A 21938-nucleotide genomic window follows, 5' to 3' on the forward strand; every position below is an offset into this window, starting at 1 on the left:
CATTTTTATTCTGTCCTGCCTCTTTGGAGTGGGGGGGGCTTGTTACTCACACCCTGATAATTAAAGCAGGTCAGGAGGTGAATGGATTGAGAGTGTCTGCTGTGAAGATTAAGGATGAACAGGAAACAGCAAAAGAATGAAAACTAGTTAGTGAAAATGTAGACCCTCACAGATCAAACACAATAGAGAGTAATTACTTGGCCTCATTACACTTGATTAATTTACTTTTTTTTTCTTTTGCAAATGAATTTGAATTCACTTAAAGTAAATCCCTACACAATTATTAGAGACCCCCTGATCAGGCTTCTGTTTTCATAGGTCTCATCTGACACTGATTTTCTCTGATTTCTATACCAGATATAATGTTTAAAATGAGCTGCAGGTTCTTTAATAGAGGTAATAGTTATGATTCAAAAAAGAATAAACAAATGACAGAATCATCCCCATGGAAACATCAGAACATATGTCACACCCTTTATCTATTTTTAATATTGAAAAAAAATATATCAGAGTAAATGATTTTATTTAATTTGGTTATAGTAAGAAAATAGATCATTCTTAGTTTCATTTTTGTGTTTGTGTGGAGAAAAATGTTCAACATTTGGGTGGAAGGCTGGAAAAACTATGTAACATTTGATCGTTAATGGATCAGGGTTTTATTGTTTGGTTCGGATTTGAAATTATTTTCTAAAAGCTCTGACAGGGCAGTTTAGAGTTTTTCTCTTATGCCAAAAGCAATACTGTTGTTCCAAATATAAAAATCTATGCTGCTGGTTCAATTTTAATGGTAACAGGTCAAAATCCCTCTAAAAAGCATGGGCTTATTATAGCATCATGTCATGATTATACAGGGAGAAATACATAAACCAAAAAAGTGATTAGAAGTGAAAATATTACAATGCTGTTTGCGTTTGAAAAAAAAGGAAAGTTTTCTTAACTTCTGTAAAAATAGGAGAAGTTAGGAATGATATGACACTGTATGGCGCGCGGCGTTGGTGCAGGGGTTAAGTCGACGATCTACAGAGGCTTTGCTCTTCGACGCAGTATCACAGGTTTGAGTCCCGGCCTGTTGACCTTTGCTGCGTGTCTTCCATCTCTCTCTAATCCCATTTCCTGACTGATTATTAGAAAGATAAATAAAATAAAACAAAAGCCACTAGAGGCTAGAAAAATATTTTTAGAAGAATTATAAATTAGAGCAGCAGAGGAAATCTTTCAAAGCTCAACAGACAGAAATACAAACATTTCCAATATTTTCCTCCAATACTAAAATGATAATACTGTTAAGTATTAACCCACATTTTCCTTATGCATTCATTTATTTTCCAAAATCCTAATTTCTCTACCACTTTTTCTCAGTTTAAACATTTCAACCATTAACTTCATTATGTACATAAAGGGGCAGTGAAAGTCTATATCCATGGGGTTAAACTTTTACTTGCATGCAGAGAAAATGCATTTCATTGAAAATACAAGAGCCAACCAACTATTAAAACCCAGCTGTTAAAAATACTGACTGTTGCTATGAAGACTGCAAATTGTTTTAACATGCAGCTATTTTCTTTTTTTTTGCCTGTAATTTATTTAAAAAACATTCAATAAATGCATTTATTATTATAAATTATTAGCATCATTATTATTGAAAAATAGGCCCACAATAGCATACGTATGCACAAGCATTTTATCCCTCTCAGCTGTAGTTAACTACTAATCGACCCCCATAGGAAGAGCAGAGAAGCGGTTTGATTACCGTACATGTTCAGTAGAACCATGGAGTAATATATGCAAGTAGTTATGGGAATTTAGTCCTCACTGTTTTAAACAGATAAACAAAGAGGATTCTTGTTATTGATGGCAGATTTTTGGGGGTTTGCTCATATGACTCTGATCTGACAGAGCTAAAAAAAAAAAAAAAAAAAAACCCACAGAAGAACGGATAAGAAATGCTGAGATAAACCAGTTACGATCTAGTCTTCAGTATTCTGTGAATCAGAGTTCATCTAAAGTCTATCTTTATCATCATTTCCATTTCTGGAAACCTGATTTACTGTAGATAATAGAGGTCTCCATAACTGCACAGTGTTTTATTTGCTGTATGTGGTTGTTACCGGGAAAGTACATGTAGAGAGACATGAATTTGCATGAAACTTGTTTCCTTTATTCCTCTTCCTCATTTGTTACCATCTACTGTCTTTTTTTGTGTGCGTTAGTCAGGAATGCCCCAGACTGTGTGCCCAGGCACCATGTTCACCACTTCCAGTGGTTTCAGCCCCCACCTGGCCTGCGCTGAGCCTGGGGAAGAGGAGGAGGAGGGGGGGGCCCATCAGGAGGTCCCGGGGCCAGCGGCTTGTCTGGCTGACGGGCCTCCTATCACCTCTGCTTCCCTGGAGACCCTGATCCAGAACCTGGTGCCCACTGCCGACTACTACCCAGAGGTAAACGAAATCACAGGGATTATTGAAATGAATTCATTGATGCTTTAAATAATCCACAGGAGAAAGATGAAGAATAGATAAATTAAGATGACTAAAGTTAGGAAATCATGACACCCACACAGAAAGTGACAATCATGTGTAAAACAGTGATTGAGAGGAGACTTATTTCACCTCATTTTGAACTCGTTTAGTTGATGATATGCGCCGATGTTACACCAGACTTTGCAACGGATAACTTGAGTCTTCCTGCTCCTTTTAGTCCTAAAGCTGCTGAGTCTGAATCAACCTTGATGGATTCATTTATAGATTTTTTGACAACCGCAGACTTATTTTTCAATAGATTTTATTAGAATTTGATGGGATAATACAGCAGTATTGTAAAAGCAAAAGGATGCATGTTTTTTAAACTTTTGCATTTAAGTTAGAACTTGGATGACCATTTGAATTCAGGGCCATCTTTTTCTTAATGGAACAGTTTCAAGTACATCGATAGAAACTGTTTCATTCTAGTGTAAGCTATTTAGGGGCTCAGGGAAGCAAAAGAACAGGCTATGTTCTCATGAGAAATAAATATAACTTTCTGATCTAACTTGGAGAATTAGGAGTGCTGAAGCATGATGCTGGCAGCATGAGGCTGTGGGGTGGCCTTTCCTCAGTAAGGCCAGCGAAGCTCCCCCTAAATGAAGATGGGTGGAAGTAAACACAGGACAGTCCTGAAAGAAAACCTGCTATAGGCACAGATTCCCCTTCCAATATAGACACAGACACCAGGAAGCAATGGATGGTTCTACAAAACGTTGCCTGACTGGCGCTGAATTCAAATAAATGATACACTTTGCAATTATATTACAGGGCTCGATGTTTACCATTACTCAAAATTACTCTAAAATCACAACATTCGCTGAAAACAACCCACAAGCGTAGCCGGCGCCATTTTTGTTATTTTGTACACATTCTCGCGTGATTTGAAAAAGCTGCGTGATTTTCCGCTAGATGGCGTGATTCAGCTCTTGGGGAGAGAATTCTGCAGAGCAGCAGCTGGATGATGAATTTAATCTATACTATATTACACGCTGGATTAAAAATGATCAGTCAGGGATTAGGAAAATAATAATAATAATTGTATGCGCACAGTGTAAATATTTCTACCATATGGCAGTCTTCTGTACAGTGGTCATACATAAAAAAATGTTCATTAAATTTTTTTCTCTTAGACATTGGAGTGGTGCATTTAAATGTTATAGAGCTAAACATGTTAAATTGGTGAGTAGTAGTAGTGTAAGTTTTTAACCTATCAAGTTTTTATTTTTTATTTTTAACATTACAATTTATATTTTTCCAAGCACACAACAGTTTAAAGCAAAGTTTAGTTTGAAAAGAATGTGCAGGAAGGATTGAAAAGCATGTTAACACGGTAATGTAGGCTTGAGTTCATTATCTGACGCATGCATATACACACCAGGAACCTGGAAACTTACTGAATTACAAAATACAAAAAAACATTAAAAAAACAAACATGTTTCATTCATATATATACAAAAATTTATATTAGGTACTATATTTATGAAACATTATACTGGGCAAGTAAAAATTCCTTCTGGCAAATGAAATGTGAAAGCCACTTGCCCAAATGGAGAGTGATAAAAATCCTTAACGTCAACCCTTGAATTATATACTTCATGTTTTTCATTTACATAAATTCCCAATAAATACATAGAGGTTTGCAGTTACAGTGAATCCATGCCTCAGTAACACACAGCACTGCTTTCATTCTTAACATGTCCTGTTTGCCAGTGTTCACCCTAAGCCCCATAACAAGAACCTGTGACCTGCATCCATACGTCTGTGTCAGCTTGATTAAAACCCTCAATGTTACCATCTTCCAGATACAAACAGGAACACTAAAAGGCTGGCTTGAGAGAGTTGTTTCAGTTTACAATCTCAGTGACAGCCGTGCTAATTTGATTATTAGCCCCAAGTATCTGCTTAGTTTAATTACAGCCAGCAGCTCTGTTTTTATGGATGCTGTTGTGGGAGCATCTCTCTTAATGTCCTCCTCTCTCTCTCCACAGAAAGCCTATGTTTTTACCTTCTTGCTGAGCGCCCGTCTGTTCATTCCTCCGTCTGAGCTGCTCTCCAGGGTATGCGAGCTGTGCATCAAGCAGCAGCAGCTGGATCAGAGCCCGCTTGACACGGTCGGCACCACGCATTATTACACAGTCCCGTTTGTGCATGTTGCAGCTAAAGACTGGAGGACGTCAAGGGAAGTATTTTGAAACCTTTGAAATGTCAACCAACAGGTTAAAGTGCGCAAGTTCGGTCCTAAGATCCTGCAGCTGCTGACAGAATGGACGGAAACATTCCCATCAGACTTCAGGGACGAGAAGATGGTCGGACATCTTAAAGACATCATCCACAGGATAGCTCCATGTGACGAGGTGAGAAAAGCTCTTTCTACAGCAGTGTTAGAGAAACATAATTTCTACTATAATCGTTAAAAGTTAGAGTATACTATGCATTGTAAAGCTGAACCTTTTCATGTTTGTGTTTTATTGGAGTTTAATCTGATTTGCAAACAGAAGCAGAAAGAAAATGTCTTTTAATTTTAACAGGTTTTACTTAATTTTTCCATCAAGTCTGATATACTCTCCTGTTTTTGCTAAAATGCAGCCCCACAGCATGATTCTCCCACCACTGTGTTTATGAAGGGCTTTAAAATGTGTTCGTTAAAAAATTTGACTTTTGTTTCATGTGACCGAAGTTCCTTCTTTCATCGAAACATTTCATTTCAACTCAAACCAAAAGAAATATGATGAAGCTCATATTATTTATTTTTTAAGTGTGACTCACTCTCTAATTAACCTTTAAAGCATTTGCGTTACAACAGTATTGGACTCTTTTTACGAATTTGGGGACTTCTTAGATCAAATGGATGCAGAGGATTTTATTTTGCACCATCTTACTAAAGTTGTGCCTCCGTTCTAATACCTTTGAATGTTGTTTAACTTTAAAGAATAAAAATGAAGGAATTAAAAGATAAAAAACGTGTGCATGATAAGTTTGGCTTACAGCTGCTGCTGCAGTGATCACATTTGCTCTGTGTGCAGGAAACAAACCCACTGGATAGAAATCAGTGTGTTTAATCAGAGATTTTAGAAGCAGGCTGATGTCATTCAATACTTTTTTTTTTTTTGGCTGATATTGGACTGATTTTTGATTTCAATATCAGATCTATTGTTTGTCAATTTACTACTTCTTAATTATGTTGTGTTTTTCTGCCACATAAGATCCTATAAAATACTCTTTTATTGTAACTAAATGTAAAAAAGTGCAAGTGTGAATACTTGTGCAGGGCTCTGTGTATCAGAGACTATAATGTTTCCTTTAAATCTCCCCATCGATCTCGATGAAGGGGGGACCTCCTGGTATCAGAACTGAACTGTGTTTTTGTTTTTTGGTCTTGAGGGAACTGATCCTGCAGCTTTATTATTTATTTTAATTATTCTGCACATTGAGGACTCTCACTGTTTTTGTATTTGAAAATATCTGAAAAGCTTTGTTTGGATCATAGGTTGTCGGAGAATTTTCCCTGAGAGTAAATATCCTCAGGGAACCATCACTGACATAATGGGAATTTTTTTTTTTTTTTTGGGTTCCCAAACATGTCTCAAAGAGGAAACGTTTGGCATCGAAAATTCGTCAATCATCCAAATTGAACAAATTTAACGAAAGAGATGTATTTAAAGCAGAAGCGATGTGACAAGAGCATGTTTTTTCATCATCACTGCAGCGGCTGAGAGAAGAAGTTGGTGTCATGAGGAGCCAGCTGCTGCACAATATTACCCTGCAGGAGAGTGGAGCTGAGGGAGGAAGGAAGGATACTGAAGGAGTGGCTTTAAGGAGGAATAGAGGGAGGGAGGTGGGAGAAGGAAATCTGGAGATGGGATGCAGACCCGCAGAGAGGAGAGAGAGAGGAGATGAAGTCTGGGCAGAGGAGCTGGAAAAATGGAAGAAGGTGGTGGGAGGCTGGGCAGGTGGTGATAAATGCGCTGCTATTTACAGCTGGCCGTCCTCAGCATGGGTGTGTCCATGCATGTTGGAGCTGTGGCTCTGGGTCATTTGTGAGACAGACTGACCTAATGGCCTCTGTGTGGAGCCATCTGCAGGGAGGGGCTCAGAGATTCAGACATTCTTGAACACAGAACACATTAATGCATCATTGTGACTAACTGTTGTGACTAACATTTTTGTTTTTGAGCTTATTTTCTCTTCCAAATAATTTGATTATCTCAGTGTAACACTCCATTTTGTTTGCTAATTTAGCATTTACCTTTAAGTTGTAATTTATTCCGGGTCAGTCAATTATTCATACCACTTTAACCTTTTTATTTTGTTACATTAAAATCACAAACATCAGTTTATCTTTTATGAATTTTACTTTAAAGATCCCTACAGTACAATTTTCTCTGAATATATGCAGCGGGATGAACAGGATACTGCACTCTTCCTTTTTTTTTTTTTTTATTAAAATATAAAAAGATAAACATGTGTTTCTGTTTAACCTCTTTTGTTTCAGACTGTTAAATAAAATCTAGGGTAAGAATTAACCCTTTAGATACCAACTGCTATGTAAAAAAACAAAAAAGTGTGTCATTTAATCTCATTAGAAATATGAGTTCTATGAAAGCCTAAGAAACAATTAAAGACAAGACGTAGCATTCTGAGCATACATAGGAGCAGAACTACAGGGGGGCAAGCAGGCCATGGCCACCTCTAGCCAATAAATAATTAGTAATTGATTATTCACAATAATATACTACAAATAAAGATGACTAATACAGAATCTACGCTCTTTTAAGAATTTTGTTTTTATTTTTTAATGGAGGGAAGTTTGTCTCTGCAGCCATCTAGGAGTCTTTTATGCAATTAAAGATGAAGAACCTACTGCTATATTATACATTCATCATAATATATATTATGTAGACCCATTAATGGGTTCAAACAGCATCGAACTATGAATATGTGCTTAGCTTTATTAGCAAGGGCCTCATGAAAATCTGGTTTATCTCTGATGATTTATTTGGAAAATATAGATGTTGTATGCGACTAATTGGAAACTCTGGAGGAGCTGCCGAGCTCCATTTTTCAGGTTGTAACAGTCCCACATTTAAAACATTCCAGTCGTGAAGTGCAGTAGAAGAATGCCATTTTTTAAAAAGGACATGTACGAAACACAACAGACCTGTGGAAGAAGGTGTTCCTATGAGATGAGACATGATTTGTAGGCCTACATCGAAAGACAAAGCTGAACACAGTGTCTGCATCTTGAATCACGGCTTAGGTAGCATCATGCTGTGGGGATACTTTTTTTTTGTTGCAGACACTAGGAAGTTAGTCAGAGATGATGGGAAGATGGAGGGAGGTAAATAAAGGAAAATACTAAAGGAAACGCAGCAGGGATGGTCTCCATAAAAACAGTATTAATGTTAGCATGGACCAGACAAAGATTGAGAATCAGTGGTAAGACTTTAATAAATGATGTTTAAAAATGTTTTGAATCAAACCTGAATGATCTTTGGCTATTTTACAGAGAATAATGAGAAAGCAGGTAGATATATTGCAGTTGTAGTTGGAGCTAGTTTTGATTATTTACTTATTTTATAAATTGGTGGGGCTGAATACTGAGTACCGTACTTCTTTTGGATTATAACCTCACTTTGAACCATGTGGCTAATGCGAAGATGAGGCTTTTCAGTGGATTTTTCCTAACCGCCAGGGGGAGGAACTGGAAATCAAAGAAGAAGAGGGCTAATTTTCATTTAGCACATGCTAGCAGCAGATGCGACAGAGAACAAATGTGCCTAATTCTCACATTTTGACACTTATTTGCCACATTAAAGCCATCAAACCAAAATAGAGACTGTGTGTAACTCCTGCAGAGCTGAAATAAAGAGCTAGCAAAGCCCAATCTTTCATTAAAATCTCTTAATACTGTGAGCTAACAAGCTAACAGGAGCTAGCATTCTTCCTTGTACGTACTCTAGAGATGTAGAGCTCCCTCTACAGGTATGGTGGGGGACAGTAAAATAAATTTCAGCAGCTTATAGCCCGGTGCGGCTTATATATGTACGTTTCCGGTTTTAAAAAAACTTAATGGTTACGGCTTATAATGAGGAGCGCTCTATAGTCAGGAAAATATTGTATTTATAGTTACTTTTAGCAAATATTAGAAGTGCGAGAGTCGTGCTTTGCTCTCATTCTTTTTACTGCTTTTGTTCTTTTGTTTGTAATTTAGAAACCACAAAGAAATTATTTTTTTATCTTCTATGTTGTAGTTTGTGTTGCTCTATCACAAATTACACCACAACACTACTACTGCTCCACTGCCATTCACTCAAAATGTTGGTGTTTAAATGAGAAAATGTTTCATTTTTATTTAAGCATACCTTTAAAATTGTTGCATCGTTTTTCTCCAACCAGAGCCCTCACTATAAGGCCCCTGGTCTTTCTGATTAACGCCTATCACTGTTCTACAACACAGTTAATAAATTATTCATCAGAGATGTTATTGATAGCTTCCCCACTGCTCTGCTCATCTGTCCTGTCTTTTTTCCTCTCCTCTCCAGGCGTACTGGAAAACCCTGAACCAGATGCTGCAGAAGCTGAGCCAGAGGTTGGCCCTGATGAGCCAGGGTGAAGAGAGCATCGTTAAGGTCTCCCTCAACGCTTCCTCCATCTCCGACAAGCTTGTGGCTTTTAAAACCAAGCCCCCACCCATACAGAAGGACATTCTCTCCATCTGCAATGACCCCTACACGCTGGCACAGCAGCTCACCCACGTGGAGCTGGTGAGTCCTGAGGGAGGGCGAGTAGTACAAAGGGTTTAGACAGAGGTCAGCGTACGAGACGGTAACAAGGATGGACGAGGAGGAGAATGGAAGGATGCTGTGGGAGTGTTAGGGCGCTAAGGATGATGAAGCAGGAGTCCACATTCAGCCCATTTCTGGATGCTGAACTTTGAATTTGTCATTTTTAGTAAAGGGAGTTAAAGGATGTATGGAATAAGAAGATAACATAATGCATGCAGTGTAATGCAAAATGTACAGATTATATAATAGCAGAACATTGCAGGCATGTGCCTCAATGTAAGCCTGTTTGGCTGCATTTCATTGCATGTATTTACTTTTTTTTTGTACTGCACGCCTGAGTAAGCCCTCACCCTTGTCTGAGTGGTGACATCACCCCTGAAGTCAGCAAAGTGCCTGAGGCTGGCTAACAAAGGGGATAAAACCAGTGTGGATATATATGACCTGACAGCTTCACACTCTGACACACACACTAAAAAGAGAGGCTGAGACAGACAAGTAGGAGTGTGCAGCTTGCGTATTCTGGGTCAGATTTTATTTATTTTGTGGATTTAAACATCATGCCGATAATGCGCTAACTTCAGCTTGATCCGATCTGAATTTGATCTGGAGGTGTGATGAGCCTACTGAGTCATTTCGAGTCTCACATGACCGCAAGTTTGCCTCTGAGCTGCTATCGCTCCCAGTGTCTCTCGTAGGAAATATGATAGCAGTGAGTCACATCAGTGAGTCATTACTTCCTTCTATTGATTGGCCTCCATTACTGAAATGAAAGCGTTATTAATCAGATCCCTCCAGCCGATGTGTCTGTGCCCAGTTAAACTATTCATGTTGTATTTACACAGAAAAATGATGATGTTTTTATTGATTATGAGAAACGAATGAACAGCCATAAAAATGTACTATGTGTCTGTTTTCCAGGAGCATTTAAGCCATATTGGACCGGAGGAGTTTGTCCAAGCTTTTGTTCAGAAAGATCCGCTGGATGGAACACAGGTTAGCAAACAGGAAATGGGTTTCTCAACATATTTGTTTGTTTTCAAAGGTTCTAACACCAGGTGATGGGGCAAAGAGGATGCAGATGGCCTCCATCAAAATAAGTGGATTCAGAACCGAAAAATAAACCAAAATGAATTAGACTGATCAGATCTGAGAATATAATGTTATTATATGTTAATATTTCATATGGGGAAGAATTAAAAACCTTTGCATCAGTATAGGGAATAGGTAGTAGATATGCTCCTTTTCAGCCAAAGAAGGTATATAACTAAGATTGAAATTGTATTTCATAATATAATCTATTAAAAATTATGTCAACCTGTCAGCAGGTCCATTGTTTGATCTGAAATAGAAATAGATATAAAAAAAGTTTTCAGATTTTGACTTTCACAAAATTCCCTTTTCAACCGTAAAGATTAGCGTTCCACTTTTTTTTATTATACGAACATTTCCTTCAATGTTTCAAACTAATCATAGCTTTATAGAGAGGTCTGAACTGTTTGCACAGATCTAAGTAATTACAATGTAATTCAATTCATTCCATTTTATTAAACCTAATATTAAATTAATGTATGCAAAGTACAGTGAAATATCACATACTCCATCCAGATGGTAGGATCCGTTTCCCTTGAAAGCGACAGATATTTTGCCCCATGGGTGCATTAATATACGTCTCCAAGATGGATGGACATGGTTACCATAGCGCCCTAAACATGTACATCTAAAAAAAAAAAAAAAACTGCTTTGGAAAACATTTCTAAGGTTAAGCATTTAGCTGCGGCCTTCAGCATTTCTGTAGCTGGAGAAGTTTCCTTGCCATGTAGTCAGAAGAAGAGCATTTGCACGTTTATCCTCTATTTCAATTTGTCTTTTTTTTTATAATTTCGGCTTGTAAACTTTTTTTAATGCAGCTCCAGCTCATCGCATACAGGCTGCACTTACAGGGAACGCTTCAGAAACATATCATTCACGCTGAACTATGTAAAATGTATGCATTTTTGATTAGTCATACACCTCTATGTGGCAATAATTCTGGGTTTAGCAGTTCTTAGGAACACAGTAGACGTTGAGCATTACGGTTCTTGGCTTTTTTACTGATCTCTGCAGTTCTATCATTACCTAAGATATACATTGTTTGAAACATCTTTAAAAAAAGAAGAAATAAAGCAATGAAGAGGATCCAACAATGAGGAACAGCACAGGAGGAGCATATATGGGGGACAGAACAAACAAAGGGCTAATTACCTGATCTGGAGCAGGTGTGGATAGAAGTAACTGGAAGGGAGCTAGGGGAAAGGATATTGGCACAACAGTTGCTGGAAGGTCAATTCCTATTGATTAACCACTGCACACTAGTGTGCAAAGCTGGGGGTCTGGTCTGCAGTCCAGAACTAAACCAGACCGATTTCCTTTAGAATGAATTCAGTTTAAGACCGTGAGTCAAGCCTTCTCATCCAACATCAGTGTCTTACCTCAAAAATGCACTTTTAGGCTACATTTAAACTGCAGCCTGAAGTGACCTAAACCAGATTTTGTTTTGCCCATATGCGACCTGGACCTGATCTTTTCATGGCAGTCTAAACAACACAGATCCGATTTTTTCCGATGGCTATGTGGTCCTGAATCCGATACGAATCTGATCTTTTCAAATGCGACCTGTGTCTGAATAGCCAGGTTGCATTCATCCGATCTGAACCCCATTAGTAACCGATATAGGTCACTATTTTGCTTCTTGCTACACAGAAGCGCCAAGAAAAACAACAAACATGGCGGACGATGATGCAGAGAGCAGTATTTATATTTAACCATCTTGAAAAGATTGAGGTTGTAAGGTTTGGAAAGATCGCTAGATGCGCTCCAGCACAACATCCATGTTTACTTCCTTAAACACGAAGGACGCTGGATTGTGACGTCATTGCGTCCTCTACTGTGAATGCGGGACACTTAAGCTATATGAATGCAGTTCACACAGGAGATCACATACAAGTCGCATATATTTGGAAATTTGAATGGCAGCGCAAAATATATACTGTATATATATATATATATATATAGAGAGAGAGAGAGAGAATAATGTTCATAATTGAATTAGATGAATGTGATTTTTTTTAAAGCCATCTAAACAGACAAAGTTAGATGTATATGTTTTGTCAGTGAAATGTTTCTTAAACTGAAAGTATCACTAATCTGGATTTAAATGAGAGCTATCTGTGTCTGAACTTTCATTATCAGTGATGAGAGATATATTTGTCTGAACATCATCATCAGTCCTAGGGCGTTGCTTTGGACTTGGTAGATTAGAATTAGTGCTCTGGTCTTAAATAGCTCCTCAAATGAATCTCTTGAATAGATTAAGACAAAAACGCTGTTTGGTAAAAGACATTAGAAATATTCTCTATTGCCAGTCATAAATATATGAATCATGTTTGTTTGCTTTCTCATTCAGTGGATGAGGTATGAAACAGCAAACAAACAGAAAGAAAGCTGCTTTTCTATCTGATGTTGGACATTTGTTGTAACCATGGAGATTTATCTTCCCTCTGCCATCTCTTGAACTCCCCATCCCCTTGCTCATCTTGAGCTGGCCACTTCCCATCCCCTCCATTCCTGTCGTTCCTCTTGGCTCCCTGTCTTTGCCATTAACACTCTCACAGGGGGTCAGCCTGTACATAGAGAGATAATTAGTGTCTCACATCTTGTATGTGTGTGCTCTATCACCAGCAGCCATCTTTCAGCGAGCAGAAGAAGAAAACCTCCAACCTTGAAGCCTACGTCAGGTGGTTCAACAGGCTGTGTTACCTGGTAGCAACAGAGATCTGCATGGTGAGGGAGATCACTCATTCTGTTTCTGGAGTTTGAAAGAAACAGAACCCTGAATGTCATAAGGTTCTGATTAGATGCACTTTTCTCAGAAATAATGGTGATCATATTTTTTTATGTCAGTATATTAATACATTTATGTTAAAAGTTCAAATTTCTCAAGCCTTCCCAAATTTTTTAACATATAATCACCTGAAGAGGTGTATTACAGAACATTGCTGCCCTCTTGTGGACTTTTTTTGTTACTGCGTGTCAGGAAAACGTTAATCTACACTTTAAATTTAATCTGGAAAATTGATGGAGAAATGAATGTGATTCATTAATATCTTACAGCCAGCAAAGAAGAAGCAGCGAGCCACAATAATTGAGTTCTTCATCGACGTGGCCAGAGAGTGTTTCAACATTGGAAACTTCAACTCCCTGATGGCCATCATCTGTGAGTTTACTGTCTTACAGTACATTCAGTACTTTATAAAGGTTTTCTCTTGATGTGTGGAGGATGAGACTAAAAAGCTTTCGAAAATAGAAGTATTAGATCCAAATTTGGTGGAGCTTTACCTCCAAAATAGCATAAATTTACGCACAGTGTTTAAAGGAGCTAGAACCAATGGGATATGATCAACTGGACTTTCATGTGATTCTAGGCATATTTGGTGAAACTGTAAACAGGGATTTAAAGGAGCTTTTATTGACATTGGGTGGTTGCTGCAGACTTTGGGTTCAAGCATCATGCTTTGATAATGGAAATGCATATTGATTAACTTTCTCGCTGTGCTTTCCATAATTGAAAAAAATGGTTAATCCTGATCAGATTCCAGTGAATCTCCACTGCACCTTACCGTTTTCTGCAGGCAGTAGCGCTCTCTAGCGCTCCTCTCTCTTACTGACAGTCATTTCAAATGACCAGAGTCAGAATTTGTGCTTTTTGGCTGAAACTGTTGCATCCAAATAAAATCTCGCCAGACCTCTCCAGATGGAATTACCTGTCCTACTGGTTTGTGCAGATTTTACAGGTTATGACACTGACAGACATTTTTGCAAGTTAAACAGCAAATCTTGAAACGCTACATTGACTGTGAGACACTGAACTGATTCAGTAAAACTAACCGGTTTCTGGCGTCATTGAGTGTGCGCCTGAAAACCTCCATGGTCTCATTCTCGAGCAGTTTGTTTCAGGGTGAATTGCCACCTAGATGTGAAACTGGTTAACATTAACGCCTGTTTGTTTTAGCTAGAAGATCGTACATTAGTATCTATAAATACTTGATTTTTTTACCTGTTTCAAATGGACAAACTTTATTTTTAATAATCTCTTATACACTGGAAAAAAAATTGAAATCTAAATAAGTCTGTTTTTCTTAAAATAAGTGCCTTTTGCTTTGAATTGAGGAGGTAAGAGAGACACTTTGCCAGTGGAACCAGACAATTTACATTTAAAATAAGAAAAATAAATTACATTGTCCCTTGTTCAAGTTCAATTATCTTATTTTAAGAGTAAAAATACTCATTCAATTGGCAAATGATCTTATTAAGCTACTCAAATTAAGGATAAATGCACTTAATTTAAGAAATGTTGACTTATTTCTATTTCTTTACTTCGTTGTTGCAGTGTAGCATTTTCTGTGGTATGGTTGGATTGATTTTAAGTACTAAAATCTATTTTCTCTGCAGCTGGAATGAACATGACTCCTGTATCACGACTGAAGAAGACTTGGAGCAAAACCAAAACTGCCAAATTCTTCATTCTGGAGGTGAGCCCTGACCTTTCACTGACTTCTTTCAAAGATGCAGGTAAGACCTCCCAGCTGACTGCTTGTTGTTGTTTGGTTTTGCAGCATCAGATGGATCCCACAGGAAACTTTTACAACTACAGGACTGCCCTGAGGGGCGCCGCCCATCGCTCCCGGACTGCCAACAGTAACAGAGAAAGGGTGAGGCTTCAGCAGGACTGCGGATAATCAGAAAGCCATCCTGATTTGGTTCCTGATTTATTAATCATTTTATAACCGATCCTTCCCCAGATTGTGATCCCCTTCTTCAGCCTGCTGATTAAAGACATTTATTTCCTGAACGAAGGCTGTGCTAACCGGCTGCCAAACGGCCACGTCAACTTTGAGGTGAGCATTTTCACGAGCCTCGTTTCTTCATCCACTTCCTTCCCTCTAAATATGTTCTTTGCTTGCTTTGCTGTTTAGAAATTTGTGGAATTAGCTCGACAAGTTGGAGAGTTCATGACGTGGAAACAGGTGGAGTGTCCATTTGAGGAGGACCGGGCCATCCTGCACTACCTCCATACCGCTCCCATCTTCAGCGAGGATGGTGAGGAGTCGCTCACTCACACAGCCTTACAGTCTGATTTTTATGTTTTTGTGGAATAAAATGGACGTTAAAGGCTCCCGAGCAACGGATGACAACTCTCTCCATTCTAACTTTTATGTTTTTTTTAACATCTTCGGCGTATTATTCTATTAAATTGACTCTTAATCAACTGTCAGCGGAAACATTAAAAGTTTAGAGTGCAGTTTCTTTAAACTTATAACCAAAGCAGTGATAATGTTTGATAAAAAAAAAAAAAGAAGCAGAAATTGGCTTTAATTTGTGATTCCACTAAATTAAATAGTGTCTGTACCATCTACTATCCTGCTACAAACCCTACATAGAATTTTAACATATACGTGGAGCTAAACGCATGGATTAAAACTAACAAAGATACTTGAAGTTAAAAATTTTTTTTTTTTTTATTGTAGCTTCCAAATTGATTTTCTTTGCTTTGCTTAGTTTTTTTTTCTTCTAAATAATCCTTTGAATACTTCTATTTCTCTTCCTCAGGACTCTACCTGGCCTCGTATGAAAGTGAAAGTCCTGAGAACCAGGTGGAGAAGGACAGGTGGAAAGCACTCAGGTGGGAAAACAGTTTTCTGCTCCTACTGACCAATCAAAGCACCTTCCCACAAAAGGCACATCTGTGTAACACATAGGCGTCTCAGGGCTTAGTTACACATGCAGAAGCACATCAAGAGCTGGAATCAAACCCACAGCTTTCTAACTAAGCTACAGCTGTTATAATTTCCTAAACTACAACCTAGTTTTCTTTGCTAGAAATCCTCACAGTGAAAAAAAACACCTGCTTTTCTTTTCAGTATATCCATGTTTAAGATTAATATGTATCGAATTAGTAGTATCATGTTGAAATACTCTGTGTATTTGAAAATAGCTTTCTGATAAGTTATTAAATCTTTAGACATTATTTGATATGATGTTAGAACACAGGCAACCTATGAACGAGTGCAGGCAAGTTAAACAGAGCTCCATCCATCTTTTCCCTCTGGAAAAGAAATACAATAAACAGAAGTTACACAAATATAGTAAACTAGCAGCATTTACTGCAGTAATGTTTAATATTTCTCAATTGAGATATTTATAAATAAAACAGTTTTTACATAGTTGTATTAACTTCAGAGCCGTCTGAATGCCTGTCAGGCACAAATGTTTTGTCGGAATGAGAAATGATTTTAAAACTAATCTGCCCGGAAAATGAAAAGTGATGGACTTGGTTTTAAATAAACACCAGAACACAATCTAATATGAACAAAAAAAACCTGTTTATTATTTTTTCAATATACTATAATATTTACCATATTTATAATTATATCGATGCTGGCGGAAGTCTTCTTCATGCATTAATCATTATCAGTTTATATCCCACTATGGTGCAAAAATACCTGGACTAAGATAATATTGCACACTTTCTGTGACGTTCACCACAGCTCTTTACACAGTTATGACCTTTAAACAACAGGTTCCTCTCCTTATATGCAGTTTCCGATTTTGGAACAAATCAACGATATACATTTGAAAGGAAATGTTAACTTAAAAACACTTCTTCACTCTGAATGGTAGACACGTTGGATCCTGAAAAGGTCTTTACTGTGTTAAGTTTATGCTGTAGAAGTACTTAATCAGTGCCAGATCGGAGGCTTGCCCTTAAACTATCATTACATAGCTAACTGATGATAATCTGGATGGATTAATAATAGTAATAATTAAAATTTATTCATCTTGCATTGGAGAAATGTATCTCTGCATTTAACCCATCCCCTTGGGGAGCAGTGGGCTGCCATTGTGCAGTGCCAGGGGAGCAGTGTGGGGTTAAAGGCCTTGCTCAGGGACCCAGAGTGCAGGCTTGCAGGTACTTGCAAGCACAAGCACACCGCTCTAACAACTCCAAAACTTCCCTAACACAGCCTTTGCTTTGAATTCTTTTGTATTTTTGCTAATTGTAAGAAACAATTAAGGTCTAAATGACTCGATATGTCCTGGTTAGCATCCTGGAAATGCTAAGTAAAAAAAAAATAGATTCTTGGTGAAGTTTTCTAATCTTGTTTTTGTCTCATCAGGTCAAACGTTCTGGCAAAGACATGAAGCGGGGAGGGTATCTCAGCCTCCCGCCACCAAACGAGGAGATACGTTTGTCCTCTTTGCACTAAACTGGACTGTGAAGGAACCTGAAGCTGGTACTTTGGTGTTTTTACAAAAAAAAATAGACTGCATAAAGATCAAAGAAGAAAAATAACACGATGAACAGGATTCATCGAAACGAGTGTGAAGAAAAAGTGAAACGTTCCGAAAAAAGAAAAAAAGTCAAATGTTAAGCTATGAACACTGGAACAAACCTTCTCATTCGGAATACGAGCGAAAAGCCTGGAGAGGAACACGGCTTCTCCTTCCTCCCTTTATGTGTGTTTACTCTGTGGAGAAGTTTACTACTTTAGAGAGTACAATTACAGGGAAAACCACTTTATAATACTTCCTACTAATGCCATCTTGTGTACTTTTCTCTGCTCTCTTTCCTTTCTCTTTTTCCTCCTTTTATTCAAGCTTAAGTATTACACTTTTAACTGTAAGGTACTGTAACAAAAAATAAAGTGATGTAAAGGGCGCTGGCTAGCCCTCTTTCACAATTACAAATCCCAGCTAAGGGGAAGATAAAAAACGAAACAAAAACAAACATCCTGGCTGTGCCTGTGTGAAGCTGTATTTCATGTATATGTCCATTGCACTAGAATGACTGGAAAACATGTTTCAGCCTGTTTTTATTTTTGTTTTATTTATTTTATTTTAGGGAACAAACTCTTTTTAAAAGCGTTTACTCTTTTTAAATGTATTGTGCCATTAATATCAGCAGAGATCTACTGTAATAATGTAACTGCAGGAGTTATAGATAGTTTGGCCCTCATCTTTCTGCTCCTCAGGAAGTTCTCTCCGACTGATGTTCAGTTGTTTCATATATTTATTGGAGCTCTGTGCTGACAGATGTATAGTTTTTATTGTCATTTTTTCCCCCTTTACAGAATATGAAGTCCGACGGCATGCTAAGTCAGGTTGTTTCCAATGGGCATTAGTGTAGAAAAGTACCTTAAGGTGCGGATGCTCTGTTGTGTTAAATAGAAGGACAGACCTTTGCCATACGAGGCATTGCTTATCATGACAGTTTCTTTGACTTAAAGCGTGTTGGTTTGTTTTTTTTATTGTTGTTGCTTTTTTGTTGTTTTTTTACGGTTTTGTGAAATTGATAATGAATTAGGGAACTTTAGTGTGAGGAAAAGAGTGGATGAATTGTATTTACTGGTTTGTTATTGATCGATGGTGTTTTTTCCCAACGAGCACCTTCCCCATTTCTACAACCAACTAGTTTAGGTCCTGCTAACTTATTTTTCATCCTATTTCTAGCTTTTCCTGTAACGTTATTCCCCCCCGCCCCATTACGTTTATAGTAAGACTAAGGGTGTGATGTCAAACCTGCCAACTATTGTCATTTAAATAAATCATTAACCTGTGCTGTTTTACGCGTATTTTAAATGACAATCACCTGCAGTTCCTGCCATCAGTTTTAATCTTTATAAGTGTTATCAGACTGCCAGATCCACCAGTTTTTAGTTTGTTGCATAAATACTGCATATGAGCGGGCGGAGTTGTCCTAATTGGGGCAGGGACACCTTTGGCTTTGGCATCAGTGCAGGATTTGTGATCTGTTTCAAAACAGATTTTAATAAAAATAAACCATGCCTACTCTTCCCTGTGCCGTGTGGTCTGAATGAGATATATTAAATATATTGTTGGTCAATCTCGTAGTCACAAATTTATTGTTTTTCTACCAATGGAGCAAAGATAAACTAATAATTTCAGTTACCAGGATGTAGACTTTGAATGACGGACGTGGAGGTGCAGAAATTCCTGTTTTTGCTAATTCCTCCTCAATTTCCAATGTTGATAGAAAACGGTTAAATATTAATAAAAAATATTTACTGTTAATGACAGATACCACTCATAATCTTTAAATAACAATGAATGGGTGAAAATCGAATAAAGAGTCAAATTGAAATATTTTCTATTATATTATTTTCCTTTTTTATTGTCCTGATGGGCAACTTCCCTTAATGAAGTATGTTTCCATAAGTGAGGTCCCCTAAGCTCCACTTAAAGTCTTTATTTTGTATTAACTTGTTTGGGAACACAAATAATGCTAAAAAACAAAACAGACTGCAAAAACAAAATAGATGCAAATATTGTGTTAATCTAGATTGGATCCCAGAAAAAATAATCAAGATGAAAAAAGCCAACAGATCATCGAGCATCAGAGCAAGTCTATCTTTATGTTCAAATGTGTTACTACTGTATAATCTCATCATTTATGCATGAGTTCTGGTGCATGAATGTACCGTCGCTTATAAGGCTGAAATAAAATATGTTTGAAGGGAAAACATGCTCGGGGGCCATAATTATTTTATATTTATCCTGAAAAAAATACTAAAATCCAAACCCATTCATTTCTTGAGCGCAAAGGAATTCTACTATAAAGCTATTATGTCAAGTAGTTTTCATTTTGCAGAAAATGTTTTCCCTTTTCATGAGTTTTTATAAATCAAATCATCTTGTTTAAGCTTTTGCATGATTTTAAACGTGGTTTTATTTCCTTTCCTGCAACTTTCCATAAAAATTCAAAAAATATCAACTGGACTTGGTTTTCAAGATTTGAAGATGTTTCGCCACCTCTCCAGGAAGCTTACTCAATTCAAATGTCTGGATCCGCAGTGAGTTTGAGTCTTATATGGACAAGGCCTCGTATTGCTTGGAAACATGCAAAAGGTAACCGATGCAACTGCAACTGAATCCTGGGAGAGATGATTCAGGAGTTTCTTAAGGTCATGGGCGTAGGTTTGCAAGGGACTATAGGGACATGTCCCTACCAAAGTTTTGGACCGACATACTTGTCCCTACCAACAATTACATTTGAATAACATGTTTAGAATTTACAATACAGCAGTAGAGGACTTCTGGATGGAGAATATTGACGGACGAAAACATGTTTTATTTTATTTTTTTACAATTTTGGTATAATTCCTGCTCTAAGTGGGTCGCTCTGTGAGCTAAAGACATGTTTTAGAGTCTCTATACTCCAGTTAACGATTAATCGATTACTAAATTTTTTTTATATTATTTCAATCATTGATTAATCCGATTAATTGTTTCAGCCCTAAATAAAATACATGAACTGGGTTAAACAGAGTAACTACAGCCTAGATGTACAACTTGTAGAGTGAAGTTAATATAATAAATGCTTAGTGTCAGTTCCTCTTCTAGTTCCAATGCACATNCTAGATGTACAACTTGTAGAGTGAAGTTAATATAATAAATGCTTAGTGTCAGTTCCTCTTCTAGTTCCAATGCACATGTAAATACAATACATTTATTTGGCGTCCCTTGAATATAATATTTCGCTTTGTTTCATGATACAAAGAGAACATTTGAAAGAAAAGAGTGAGTTTTACCTCTGCACAATTCTATATCTTCAAAATAAAAAATTATATAAATCCACATATAGCAGACATATAATCAGAAAACTGTCTCCCATGAAAATCGATGCAGCAAATGGCGGTTAAATTAACCTCCTCTGCAGTGGATGAAAATATTTTTTGGTTTAAATTTAGTTCTCTTCAGACTTTTGTTACAAAGCAAAGTATTGAAGTGGAAATTGGCAAAGGTTCCACATTGTTACATGTTTTGAAAAAAATATTTTCCAATTGTGATGCCTTTTCAAATAAATATTTGCTGGAAAAAACAAGCATTGCTTCTTTAATTTTATATGTCCAGAAAAGTAAAATTTTTAGTATTTAGAGAATAATTCCTATGCAGTTAGGAAAACATTCCATGAGAGTGTTAATATTCCAATTCTAAAACCTAGTGGGTGTAACTAATTGTTAAATTATCAACTTCAGATTTATTATTTAACACTAAAGAGTTACAATGCCAACTCTCCAAAAAGTCCAATTAACACTTGCTGGTGTGGACCCATAAAGACACTTCAAGGGTGTAAAAATCTAATCTGACAGTGTTTATTTGAGCATGTTGGATTTGCTGTGTAATTTCAAATGCAAAACTTTTCAAAGTGGAAAAAAAGTCCTAATTCCTCATTCATCAGAGCCAGTTAAGCTTCAATCATTGATAAACAGCATCTAATGTGTGTATTGCTTATAAAATGTGTATTAATGTATCAAGAAATGCTGCTGTTCTCTTTAAACAAAATGTGCCCCGATGCTCACATTAAGCATAAATAAAGATCATGCATATTTTTGCAAAGGACCAATAGTGTTCCCACCAAAGTTTAAACAAACCTACACCCCTGCTTAAGGTGATTTAATTTCAGTTTAAAGAAAATGACAACAAGCAATAAATTGAGAGAATGTTGTAATGACAACAAATATTAGTCCAGATGTCCTTTTATTCTCCAGTAATCAACCAAAGTTACATCAGATTGGCA

The 21938-nt window shown here is 37.2% G+C and overlaps 1 protein-coding gene across 3 annotated transcripts in view; it reads left to right on the forward strand.

The window, feature by feature from the left end:
• Nucleotides 1-19274, forward strand: part of rasgef1c (RasGEF domain family member 1C) — a 35528-nt gene extending 16254 nt beyond the window's left edge. Inside the window, exons 2-14 of one of the 3 annotated variants that reach the window (XM_015401305.1) lie at nt 2215-2435; nt 4508-4630; nt 4736-4873; nt 9062-9283; nt 10223-10297; nt 13022-13123; nt 13454-13556; nt 14792-14871; nt 14956-15051; nt 15142-15237; nt 15316-15439; nt 15950-16022; nt 17518-19274. In XM_015401305.1, the coding sequence (XP_015256791.1) occupies nt 2217-2435; nt 4508-4630; nt 4736-4873; nt 9062-9283; nt 10223-10297; nt 13022-13123; nt 13454-13556; nt 14792-14871; nt 14956-15051; nt 15142-15237; nt 15316-15439; nt 15950-16022; nt 17518-17542 (1476 nt within the window). In that variant the 5' untranslated portion in view covers nt 2215-2216 and the 3' untranslated portion in view covers nt 17543-19274. Of the gene's footprint in view, nt 1-2210; nt 2436-4507; nt 4631-4735; nt 4874-9061; nt 9284-10222; nt 10298-13021; nt 13124-13453; nt 13557-14791; nt 14872-14955; nt 15052-15141; nt 15238-15315; nt 15440-15949; nt 16023-17517 lie in introns of all 3 variants that reach the window. The other 2 variants (XM_015401313.1, XM_015401297.1) reach the window with 2 other exon arrangements.
• Nucleotides 19275-21938: the final 2664 nt, after the last annotated feature.

This window comes from Cyprinodon variegatus, unplaced genomic scaffold, assembly GCF_000732505.1.
Source record: "Cyprinodon variegatus isolate N-32 unplaced genomic scaffold, C_variegatus-1.0 Scaffold31, whole genome shotgun sequence".
In the NCBI taxonomy this organism is placed as follows: Eukaryota; Metazoa; Chordata; class Actinopteri; order Cyprinodontiformes; family Cyprinodontidae; genus Cyprinodon; species Cyprinodon variegatus.